Source organism: Triticum dicoccoides, chromosome 6A, assembly GCF_002162155.2.
Source record: "Triticum dicoccoides isolate Atlit2015 ecotype Zavitan chromosome 6A, WEW_v2.0, whole genome shotgun sequence".
In the NCBI taxonomy this organism is placed as follows: domain Eukaryota; kingdom Viridiplantae; phylum Streptophyta; class Magnoliopsida; order Poales; family Poaceae; genus Triticum; species Triticum dicoccoides.
This window is the reverse complement of record NC_041390.1, coordinates 604,348,362-604,360,123: the sequence shown is the minus strand read 5'-3', so window position 1 is coordinate 604,360,123 and position 11,762 is coordinate 604,348,362. Positions and strand designations below refer to the sequence as shown.

The 11,762-nt window shown below is 46.8% G+C and overlaps 1 protein-coding gene across 3 annotated transcripts; it reads right to left on the bottom strand.

Moving 5' to 3' along the window:
- Nucleotides 1-1,521: 1,521 nt before the first annotated feature.
- Nucleotides 1,522-5,626, bottom strand: LOC119318344 (probable protein phosphatase 2C 27). Of its 3 annotated transcripts, none has more exons than XM_037592888.1 (4): nt 5,269-5,626; nt 3,156-3,380; nt 2,854-3,065; nt 1,522-2,497 (listed from the first exon to the last, which is right to left on the bottom strand). In XM_037592888.1, the coding sequence occupies exons 1-4, from the start codon at nt 5,320-5,322 to the stop codon at nt 1,930-1,932; spliced, it is 1,059 nt and encodes a 352-aa protein (XP_037448785.1). In that variant the 5' UTR covers nt 5,323-5,626; the 3' UTR covers nt 1,522-1,929. The 3 variants fall into 3 exon arrangements, with proteins under 3 accessions (XP_037448785.1, XP_037448786.1, XP_037448787.1); XM_037592889.1 differs by lacking the exon at nt 5,269-5,626 and adding an exon at nt 5,002-5,255; XM_037592890.1 differs by lacking the exon at nt 5,269-5,626 and adding an exon at nt 3,995-4,657.
- Between the last annotated feature and the right edge of the window lie 6,136 nt (nt 5,627-11,762).

The window sequence follows — 11,762 nt, the reverse complement described above, 5'->3', positions numbered from 1 at the left end:
AAGTGCGTGGAGCAGCGGAGCATCTGTGTGGTGCCTCGAGAAACCGCGCGCGTCCCCTCGGTTTACTTGACAAGGGCTGGCGATCGAGCCGTTGTGCACTTACGCACAAATGCACTGCACTGGGCTGGACGCCAGGAGTGAGCAGGAAGCAAACGTGTCGCCGCCGCCGGAACGAATCACAAGCAGATAAACACAAGCGGACGTGTCGCCGCCAGAAAGAATTATGACAGGCAGCTAAAACAAGCAAGCGTGTCCTCGCAGACGCGACGGCAAATGGATTACACTTGCTGGCGGACGGAAGGAATGTGTTTAAGTAACTTTGACTTAAGACAAATGGTAAAAATACACTTACTCGCGCGGACGGAAGGAATATGTTTAAGTAACTTCTGATTCCTTGGTATATGTCTGAGTTGCCACTTCATATGCACACAAATAAACGAAAATGCTATCCGAGGAATATTTTCTGAGGATGAAATTCCAACGAACCACGTAATGAAAACTGCCACGCCTGCCTTGAAATTCCCCCCTAAACACAGTAAAAACTGCCATGTTGCGAACCAACCTGTGGTTGGATGGTTAGATGAACAGCGGTATCCTCAGTTCATCAGGATTCAAATTCCGGTGGGCTCTGTCTCTTGGAGGTGTTCATACAGATAGGGTGTGCATGTGTGTACTCATAGGGATGAGTGCATGCGTGTGCATATAAGCGCTTGCGTTTGTACTATATTGAAAAAAAACTGCCATGTCCACCCAGCATGCACGTCCTAAATTAAACCCTTGCATTCATTTGAAAAGCAAATCTCACAATTGTCGCATGACTGTTCTTTTTTTCAAGTCCGGTCGACCACGTACCGCTGTCTTCTTCCCTTTGCCGTCATTTTCGACGTCGATCTTCAAGTTATCCTGAAGATTCTTTTCCTTCCGAGTTGGATGATGATCTACGTCCTTTTTGTCTGGGCTAGTCTCAACCTTTTCGTCCAGGCTAGTTTTTGAAACTATGCAAGAAAACTGTTGGCAAATGTGCAATGCTTGTGATTGAACAAATTTGTTTAACACTCATGTCAAATCATGGCCACGTCCATCACTCTGATCTTTGTTCAATTTACTTGATCTTTTTTTATACTGCATTATAGTTTCTGTTATTTTACTGGCTCGTTTTTTGTTTGATACTGCATTATAGATTCCTTTAATTTGACTTGCTTATTTTTTGATACTGCATTATAGATTCCTTTAATTTGACTTGCTTTTTTATACTGTATTATAGTTTCCGTTAATTTTACTTGCTTGTTTTTCTATAGTATACTGCATTATAGTTTCCGTTAATTTTACTTGCTTGTGTCTTTTTATATTGCATTACAGTTTCTGTTAATTTTACTTGCTTGTTTTTTTATACAACATTATTATTGTACTAAAACCATAACACTTACTTTCAAGTGGAGGGAGCAGTTTCTTGTTGTATTCCAAATAGAGGATGGTAGATAACAACATCGCAATTAAACAAATGATCAAATATAACAAGACTTAAACAGGGGGGAAGAACAGATCTCATCTTATCAGTGATCAACACATGAGACAACTCAAGTTACACTGATACAATAGCAATAACCAGAGAATGGTTTCTTTGACAGACAAAACTTAAACAGGGGGAACAACACATCTCATCATCTCATAATGAGCCTCAAAGCCCCCTGGATGCACGCTACTGACTCCCTTTTATACCACCCTAATTAAGCTCCCAACTTATATTTACAGGTGCCTCACAAACAATTCACAATGGCGGGTGAGATCTTCTTCAGGTTCGTTGGTTTTATTCCCAGGTAACAATGGAGCCACAACTGGCATGTCGACGACGGCGGATCGGTACTTACAGTTGACACTCAACAATGCAGAGGAAGAAGGCGGCGACAATGGCGCGCCGTCGGAGATCGATCACTGGCCTTCCAGGAGCACCCTGAGGCTATGGAGCCCCTCGGCCGAGATGCTCCGCTCGACCCTGCCCGCCCTGTTCACCCTGATCTGGGGAGGGGCCTCCTGGTGGAAGGAGACCATGACCGCCGTCAGGTTGTCAGTGGCCCCCCGCCGGATCGCCTCCTCCACGATCTCCTTGCAGCACCGCCGGAGGTAGTTGTGCTCCTGGAGCCTCCGCCGCGCAAAGTCCACCGAGTTCTGGTTGGAGAAGTAGTCCCAGATGCCGTCGCTGCCGATGATGAGGAACTCATCGTCCTTGGTCAGCGTGATCATCTTGAGCTCCGGTTCTGCGCTCAGCGGGCCTCCCGGCTCGCCTATCTCCTTCAGGCCGTCGAGGTGCCAGTCACCCAGCGCTCTGGTGACCGCTAGCTGGCCGTTCAGATAGCCGTCGTCGACGTAGCCGCCTAGGGATTCGACCCGCTTTCTTTCATTCAGGCAGCAGGTCCTGTGGTCCTTGGACATTTCGATTGCGGCGCCGCGCCGGGAGAGGACCGCTCGGCAATCACCAGCATTTGCGACCAGAAGAGACCTGCACAAGACATGCAAACAATCAGCATTGCTGGTCACTCAATAACAGAGCAACCTGCAGCTAGGGAGTACTGATGCTAACTCTGATGAGCCATACTGGCATTGGCATACAACACAATGTGCATGGTAGCAGTATCACAAGAGGTCCTAGTGCAAGTGCAGCAGTTTAGAGAAATTTAACCTTAGTCTAAAGCATGTTGAGATTTTTTGAATTATGATGCATTAGTTTGAAAGCAGCTTCAGGAACAAGTTAACCTAGAGTCAACTCCAGTACTCTATTGCATTATGATTTTCTGGTCACCAATAAAATGAAAATACTAAAGTAAGAGCCAGGATTGCAGGTCACAGGAACAGTACCTCCCAAAAATCATTGCTGTAAGTGCAGTTGTTCCAGAAGAAAGCCCATCCTGTAGAGAGCACTTCTCTGCAAACTGACTGTCAGTTTGCACAAACGACCTCCTGACTGCCTTCTCGAGCTCAAGAGGAAAAGCAGCATCTTCCACGATGACCCGTGGCAAGTTGTCGCGAACATACTGTGCGGCATCTTTTCCACCATGTCCATCAAACACCTGAGAATCGTAAGGACATGATTATGTCAGAAAAAGGAACATTTACTGTGAAACTGAACAACCAGATTTGAGAAGTGAATAAGCAATTACCCCATAGAAGGAAATAACTTCATCATCCACCATGTTGTACCCAAAGTTCTTGGCTAGGTTGGGGATGCAGACATGCGCATCTTCCATGTAATCACGGCCACCAATGTCAGACCAATCCCCTGATCGGATAGCTGGGACAAAATTGTGCCAGCTCTCTCCAATCCCAGCCACCATCTTGGCTTGCTTGAAATCAATGGACACTGTGTTTTCACAGACTCTCTCCATCTGCACATTAGCAAATTAACAGAAGATTAGATCACGGCAGTCTTCTGATGAAGAAACAAGGTACTGCATCAGCTTTGAAAAAAAGATAGCAGTAAGGGATAGCAGAGTACATTTAGGACAATGCTACAAAGGGTGTACTCAGGTTAAAAGAATCTATCTTCCCAAGTTTTCAACCCTATCAACAACTATGCAACAGCTTAAGTAACGTCGCCACCATCCATCACATAGAAAGTGGATGACTTGCAAGCTTGCAGCAACACTAATCCACCTAGCTGAAAGGGACGTACAAACAGAAGCCCAACTCGGTCAAGTCGGCGACAGACGGCAATCCCTTATTCGACAAAGAATGCCACGAGTAGCCATTTCGAGTGTGGGCAATCATAAACAAAACCCCCCAAAATGCACAGGAACGCACTGACAAAACCGCAAACCACAAGCCCCAGAAGGTGCTACTGAGTACTGACTAGCCGAGGAATGTCAAGCTTCCAGGTGTACATTCTTGAGCACCACCCCACAGCCCACTACCTGCCTGCCGGCATTGCAACCCATAATTGCAAGCTAAAGGGACAAAGCGGCCCCATGATTATGTAATTCAGACCTAGAAAGGCACGTACATCACCAGGAAATTGCCAAGGACGTGTCGTCCTAGGAGGCTTCACAGCACGGGAAAGGCCAGCTTTTCCTTAGCCTCAATGCAGAAAGGGGCACAGCACTATCTGAACTTTACCAGCGCTGACTGTTCTACATGTAAAGACTAAAGAACACAGATGATGATGATGGATGATTACCATTTGTTGAACCATAAATCTTTCCCCAACACTTGTTAAAAACATGTAAAGGACACCCTCTTTGGTGTTAGTAGTATTTAACCTCAATTAGTGGGAGAGGAAGAAAGGAACCAAGCACTACTACCAAGTGTGAACTTTGCAGACGTTGATTTTTGTGAACAGTTCAGTTTGTCCTAACTTTCAGATGCAAATATCTTTCTCTGTCACAGGAGATGAGGTGCAAATATCCTGTGACGGCGGACGAATGGATGGCAGAGCAACCACGTCAACTGGAAATCCCACACGAGGATTTTGATCGCAGGATCAGAAGCACCGCATAAGAACAAGTGAACAACAATGCACATGCAGCAGCAGACATGGGGCATGACATCCGCCGAGCCAGGACAACAAAAAAGATTTCGCTTTTGCGGCACGCCGCCCCGGCTGGCTTAATCCCAGCTAGAAACTTCTGGGCCGCCGAACAAACAATTCAAGGCATATCCCTCTGTTCACACCTTACGCACAAGGGAGATATAATAATAATAATAATAATAATAATAATAATAATAATAATAATAATAATAATAATAATAATGATGGGAAAATATTGCTTACTAGTAATTCTTGCTAATAAAAATTAAGAATAATAACAGGATAATATTACTACTAGTAGTATATTCTTGTAAAAGATGAGATAATGGGAGTAGTTCATTAATTCCAGCTGCAATAAGTAAACTAGTGCTAAATAGTCTCTGCTACTCCTACTTGGCTCTGGATTTTTCAGGGAAAGGGAAGGGGAGAAACGGAAGCATTCGCGCAGCACGCAAAGTGTGTGCACGAAGCAACCAACTCACTGGTGGGTTTTTTCTTCTTCTTCTTCTTCTCCTCCTCGACTAATCGACCGTCCAGACCGGAGCAACAACTAACACGCACGAATCATGGACGAAAGGAGAAAGAAAGACATCTATTTTGGCCTCATGTTCTCGCGGCGGACAGAGAAACCACCGAATTCAGCGAGCGGAATCCACACAGGGGCAAGAACATCGCAAGAAAAGGAAAGAAAACAGAGTCAAATCGAATGGGCGTAGAACAGGGGAGGGGAGGGGAGGGGGGTTGCCCACCGCGAAATCCGCCGGCCTCTCGATCTGCGCGTCCTCGAATCCCTCCACGCACATGTCCGGTTCGCCGCCGCCGACGACTTCTTCTTCCTCCCGGCCTCTGTTGCTCTGCCTCGCCAAGACGACGACGAAGGAGGAGGAGCGATTCGACTCGAACTGCCGCCGCAGGTTCCGGTGAAGAAGGATTGAAGGAGGAGTGGGGCGCGACCGAGACCGGGACGGGCTTGGAATCGGAGCAGAAGATTCGCGGGAATATCTCTAGCTAGCTCTCTGTTTCGATCGGGAGCAGGAAAAGGAAGGGAAGGCGGAGGCGGATGTGGGATTTGCTGCTGGTTTCTTTCTCTTCTCTCTTCTCTCTGTTTACGGAGACGGGGGGAGAGAGGGGAGAGGAGGTATTTATCCGAGTCGAGGGACGAGAGGCCGGGGGGAACACGTGCTGGTTTGAGCCCCCGGTGGGCCATGCGTTTTTTCTTTTTCTTTCTTTTCTTGGCAGATGGTTTGTTATTATTACTACTATTATCCTGTGGAGCTCGTTTTTCACCCGGAGGGGATCTTTTGCGAGAGAAAAATGCTGGCCACGCCAATGCTGCCAAAAGAGGAAGAAAACATGTTTACCATGCTCCTTTATTTTTACCTCGAGAAGATGATTAAGATCTTATTACATCCAATATGTAGAGCGCAGGGTTTTCGTGGGTAGAACTATCCATGGGTTTCTTGTAAAGTGAAGACTAGAAGCTTGCTTACTTCTCACCTGGATGAGAATTATCATACTTGAAAAAAGATATATTTACATATGCGTGTCATACATAATACTGTAAATGTATATTAAAGATGAAAAGCAAAAGAGTATAAAAGCCGCCCACGCTACATCGTCGCATTACGAACGCTACCGACAAGCGTCCACTGGACTAAAAGTAGCTACTCGACATGCCCTCCAACAAACAACGTTGTAAAGAAGCCCCGCGGATCACCGCATAACATGCCCGCCGTGCATGAGGCATTGCCTTCCTCAGCACTCGACTGGGGGACGTGGGCTTCAAGGGGAGATGCATTGTTGCAGACGATGTCGTTTCGATGCTTCCAAATAACGTTCGGTGCGAAGAAACAAAAATCCATGAATGGATGAGGATGAGTGTGGTGGAGTCGTAATCCTTTCGCGGGTGCCGTCAAGGATGTGAGAACTATATCTAGATTCTTGTAGAAAAAGGCATACTTCTAAAATATGTATAAGCATGTGTATCGTGTATCAAAGCGAATGAATGGTATGTAAACCGTCCATGATACATCGCCTCATTACGAACGCTACCACCAAGCGCCCACCGGACTAAAAGTAGCTACTCGACAAACTCTCCAACAAACAACGCTGTAAAGAAGCCCCGCGGATCACCAGACTAAAAGTAGCTAGTCGACAAACCCTTCAAGAGGAGATGCATTGTTGCAAAAGGTGTCGTTTCGATGCTTCCAAATAACGTTCGGTGCGAAGAAACAAAATTCCCCGAATGGATGAGGATGAGTGTGGTGGAGTCGTAATCCTTTCGCGGGGTGCTGTCCATGATGTGAGAACTAACTATATCTAGATTCTTGTAGAAAAAAGCATACTTCTAAAATATGTATAAGCATGTGTATCATGTATCAAAGCGAAAGAATGGTATGTGAGCCATCCACGATACATCACCTCATTACGAACGCTGCCACCAAGCGCCCACCGGACTAAAAGTAGCTACTCGACAAACCCTCCACGGAAACAACGTTGTAAAGTAGCCTCGTAGATCACCGCATAACATGCCTGCCGTGCATGAGGCATTGCCTTCCTCATCGCTCGACTGGGGACATGGGCTTCAAGACGAGATGCATTGTTGTAGACGGTGTCGTTTCGATGCTTCCAAATGTCCCAAATAATGTTCGATGCGAAGAAACAAAAATCCCTGAATGGATGAGGATGAGCATGGTGGAGTCGTAATCCTTTCGTGGGTGCTGTTCAACATGTGCATCGTGCATCAAAGCGAAAGAATGGTATGTAAGCCATCCACACAACAACATCGCATTACAAAACACTGCCACCAACCTGCACGGGACTAAAAGCAGCCGACAACCCTCCAAACAAACAACTCCTCAAAAGAAGCCCCGCGGATCACCGCATATGTAACATGCCCACCGTGCATCGAGCATTGCCCTCCTCGAGCACTCGGCTAGGGACACAAGCTTCAGTGGGAGATGCGCTGTTGCAGACGGGGTCGTTTCAATGCTAACAAATCTCCTGAATAACGTTCGGTGCGAAGAAACAAAAATCCCCGAATGGATGAGGATGAACGTGTTGGGGAACATAGTAATTTCAAAATTTTCCTACGCACACGCAAGATCCATCTAGGTGATGTATAGCAACGAGAGGGGATAGAGTGTTGTCTACGTACCCTCGTAGACCGTAAGCGGAAGCATTATGACAACGCGGTTGATGTAGTCATACGTCTTTGATACGTCCATTTTGCATCATGCTTTTATATCGATATTTATTGCATTATGGGCTGTTATTACACATTATGTCACAATACTTATGCCTATTCTCTCTTATTTTACAAGGTTTACATAAAGAGGGAGAATGTCGGCAGCTGAAATTCTGGGCTGGAAAAGGAGCAAATAATAGAGACCTATTCTGCACAGCTCCAAAAGTCCTGAAACTTCACGGAACTTATTTCCAGAATATATAAAAAATATCGAGCGCAGGAAGTAACAGAGGGGGGCCACCCACCAGCTGATGAAGCTATGTACCTAGGGTAGGATCATGGACCTGTCCGACATACCCTCCCCAAGGACATCTCTGCAAAGAATCAGAAGCAGTCGAAGAGAAACCATCGTCCACTCGACCATGAAGATGCGCTCACTCGACCACCTTGAAGACACTCGACCACCAAAAGATGAGAAGCTCTCCACTCTGCAATGGTCAAGACTTAAACCATAGCTTTATGGGCATTTATAACACTTTACTGCAGACATTACCAGTAATGCCCCTCCTTTATGAACATTGAACCCTGTGTAACGGAGGGGAGCTGGGGTCCTGGCGCACTCTATATAAGCCACCCTCCTCCTCTGGCACAAGGGTTCGCACTTTTGTAAACGCACACACATATAATCCAGTCGACCGCCTCAGGGCACCGAGACGTAGGGCTGCTACTTCCTCCGAGAAGGGCCTGAACTCGTAAAACTCGTGTGTACAAATCCTCCATAGCTAGGATCTTGCCTCATCATACTTACCCCCTATTCTACTGTTAGTCTTAGATCCACGACAGTTGGCGCCCACCGTGGGGCAGGTGTCTTAGCGACTTATTGGAGAAGTTGCAATTTTTTCGATCCCCTTCCACTACTAGGGAAAAGCCTACTAGCAGCGATGGTTTTGGGCCTCTCAGTAGCGCGGGCACCGGCGCTACTAATAGGGCGCTACAGCTAACGTATAGCAGTAGCGCCGGTTGTCCCACGCTACTGCTATACATGAATAGCTGTAGCGCTCTTTGGGAAAGGGCGCTACTGATATTATCTACAGCGCTGTTTGCTGGGACACGCTACTGACAATGCGGCACTACTGCTAAATTTCCCCCCTCACTACTACTAGTTTATTTATTAGTTTTTTCCCTGCATATTTGTTTTGTATTTGTTTTGTATTTGAATAGGCTTTATACAATAATCTTTAGCATATCATACACATACAAATGTAATCATAGCATATACATACAATTAGTCTCATCAAATCATGTCATCATCATAATCATCATCCAACACAAAGTGGTCTCTCGTCATCATCTCGAAAATAGCGATACAAGTCACGAATGATATGCAAATACATCGTCATCCATCTAAACAATGATATACGCGAGAAGAGCTATCACTTTGAGAACATGAGTTCGTATCCCTCTTTCGCATTAGCGTGAACCTCTAAACTAACTACTGCCTGTCGCTCGGAAACCGGAAGGGCCTGACACTCCGGCTACTTGTCGTATATATACTCCTGGCATAGCACTTCTTCGCCATCTATGATCTATGCACCTGCATCATCACATGAGTCGATGATATGCAACATATATAGTTGAGCAACAGAAAGGGACAGACTTGGCAAAAATAAAAACAATATATCATAAGCATAAATAACAAAGTTCATCGTATCCCAAAATGCCCTAACTAGAGTGATTTTTGCTAGTCGAGGAGGAGGACGGTTTAATTACATCACAAATAAAGTTTCACCGTGCATAACTCAAAGTTTTGTCATATAGAAAGTATGGACTAAACGGACACATTGTCATATATCGACAATCACTCCAACATGTCGTTCCATTCATCCAAGTCAGGGAGATAGTCCCCGAGCCTAGTGAAAGGCTTCAGGTCGAGACGCTGAGAGGCTATCCATGTTCGGACGTCTTCCCGCGACATTTGTCCTTCTCCGTAGAACATCCTTGTTTTTCCGACGACCTCCTTCATGATGATTTGGGCAAGTTCGCGCTGGATGTTATAGAACTCAGCTCGAAGTCAATGATCCTCGATATCTCCTATGTCCTTTGCCCATTGCAAAATATGGGCATCGCCGGAAGAAGGTGCCATGCGAAGGTTCTGGTGATCCCGTCTGTACTCCAGCATGTGGTGTAGGACATAGAATCCATCATTAAGAGAATCGTCCGGTTGCTGGATGCAGCAGAAGTTGGTCTTATGGCCGAAGGCGACCCTGCCGCCCCTCATCTTCTTGTCCCTGACCTCTCCACCCAGTGACTGGTAGTGATACATAGCACTGTCGAGAACATCCTTTATGTGGGTGTAATCCTTTTTGTGAATGTTCTTCGATGTGTCCAAGTAAAGAGCGTGGGAGAATCGGGGGTAGAGGATGATGAGGACGGCGCGCCCGCCGCTGCGCAAAATAAGTCCTCAAATTAATTAGCCTCCACCGTGCAAATGAATGGTTGAAATCAAAGGAAGGATAGCAGCGCGAATGACTTACACAGGATGATAAGGCACGAGAATCGCCCCCTTGTCCTTATTGGTGAGCATGAAACTGACGATGTAATCCCTCGCGTATTCACGGTGATTTGCGCAGACTCCCAAGAAGCCCTCGTGCATGTAGTACGGGTCAGCGACACAGATATGAGATATCTGCTCAACCCCGATGATGTAGTTCATGTGCAAGGCATAAAGGCGGACAAACGTAAAATCCAGCTTCTTTACGTGAAACATGTCGAATATGTAATCGAATTGGAGGAAGAACTTATCCGCGGGGAAGCTGTCGACGTATGACATTTGCCGCGGAACGTTAACCACATAGAGTGGGTATCCTGGATCTTTCGAGGCGATGAGGTCTTTCTCTACCCGCAACACATCATCATGAAGTCTCTTTAGATCGCCAAATCTGGCCCGTAGCGCTGTTGCAGGTAGGATTGGTTGACCGGGGATATGCCATTTATCCGCATCGGGGATATCTATACGGTCCTGAAGCCGAGGCTGCTAAGGCGGCTGGATCATAGAAACAACTTTTTTGTCTTTCCTCGCTCTCTTCCTAAACTTCTTTACTACCGGAAGGTCGTCCATAATATGTTGAGACGGCAATTCAGACACCGACTCATGACGCTCAAACCTTGAGGAGGCGCCAGTATAGACATACTGTTCAGCAGCGCCATCGTCGTCCTCATCCTCATCCATGGCGACGTCATCAGCGACTAATGGAGCCTCCTCCTTACCCCGTCCGCTATCACCCAACCCGACACCTGACGATAATTGGGTAGGTGGGGTGTTGATGTTCATACCTTGCTGAGGCTGCGTGCTCGTGGGTGTGCTCCCTGCCGCCTCCAGACGAAGCAGACTCTTTGGCCACAACAGGACCCACCCAGCATTGCAACAATCACCAAGCCGTCGCGGTGTCTCGTCGTCATCCCCCAGTAGTACTGGAGGAGGCAAATTCTCGTGGCCCGGTTTGACACTGGCCACGGAAACCTTGAAGACGTTCGGGGGGATCGGCCGGCTGTGGAACAATGGTTCCTTCGGCTCCATTATCATCGCCTTCCCCACGTCCACCTTTTGGTCGCCGATGGTGTACAATATGGTGCATGGGGTTTCGTCGGCCCGCAAAGAAAAGTCTGCGACGTGAGACATCCGAAAGGCAACGAAAACGGGAGATTATACATTTATATTGAAGGGGGCCGGTGTGACAGACACTAGTGCAGAACTGGGCAATAGCACCGGTTCGTAAGGCCCTTTAGTGCCGGTTCCATAACCGGCACTAAAAGTGTGGGCACTAAAGGCCCCCCCCTTTAGTACCGGTTCAGCACGAACCGGTGCTAAAGGGCAACCACGTGGCACGAGCCAGCTCCGGGGGCCGGGAGCCCTTTAGTACCGGTTGGTAACACCAATCGGTACTAAAATGTTTGGGGGGTTTTTGGTTTTATGATTTCTTTTTCATTTAATTTTGTGTTTTCCTTTATAATTCTTTTTCGTTTGCTGGTATTTTACGATACTACACATTGTACATG

Excerpts from the sequence above, each read along its gene's own strand:
- LOC119318344 (XM_037592888.1), bottom strand. The coding sequence starts at position 5,322 with ATGTGCGTGGAGGGATTCGAGGACGCGCAGATCGAGAGGCCGGCGGAT. Across the intron at positions 3,066-3,155 it reads AAGTTATTTCCTTCTATGGG|GTGTTTGATGGACATGGTGG; the intron begins GTAATTGCTTAT and ends TACGATTCTCAG. Across the intron at positions 2,498-2,853 it reads ACAGCAATGATTTTTGGGAG|GTCTCTTCTGGTCGCAAATG; the intron begins GTACTGTTCCTG and ends TGTCTTGTGCAG.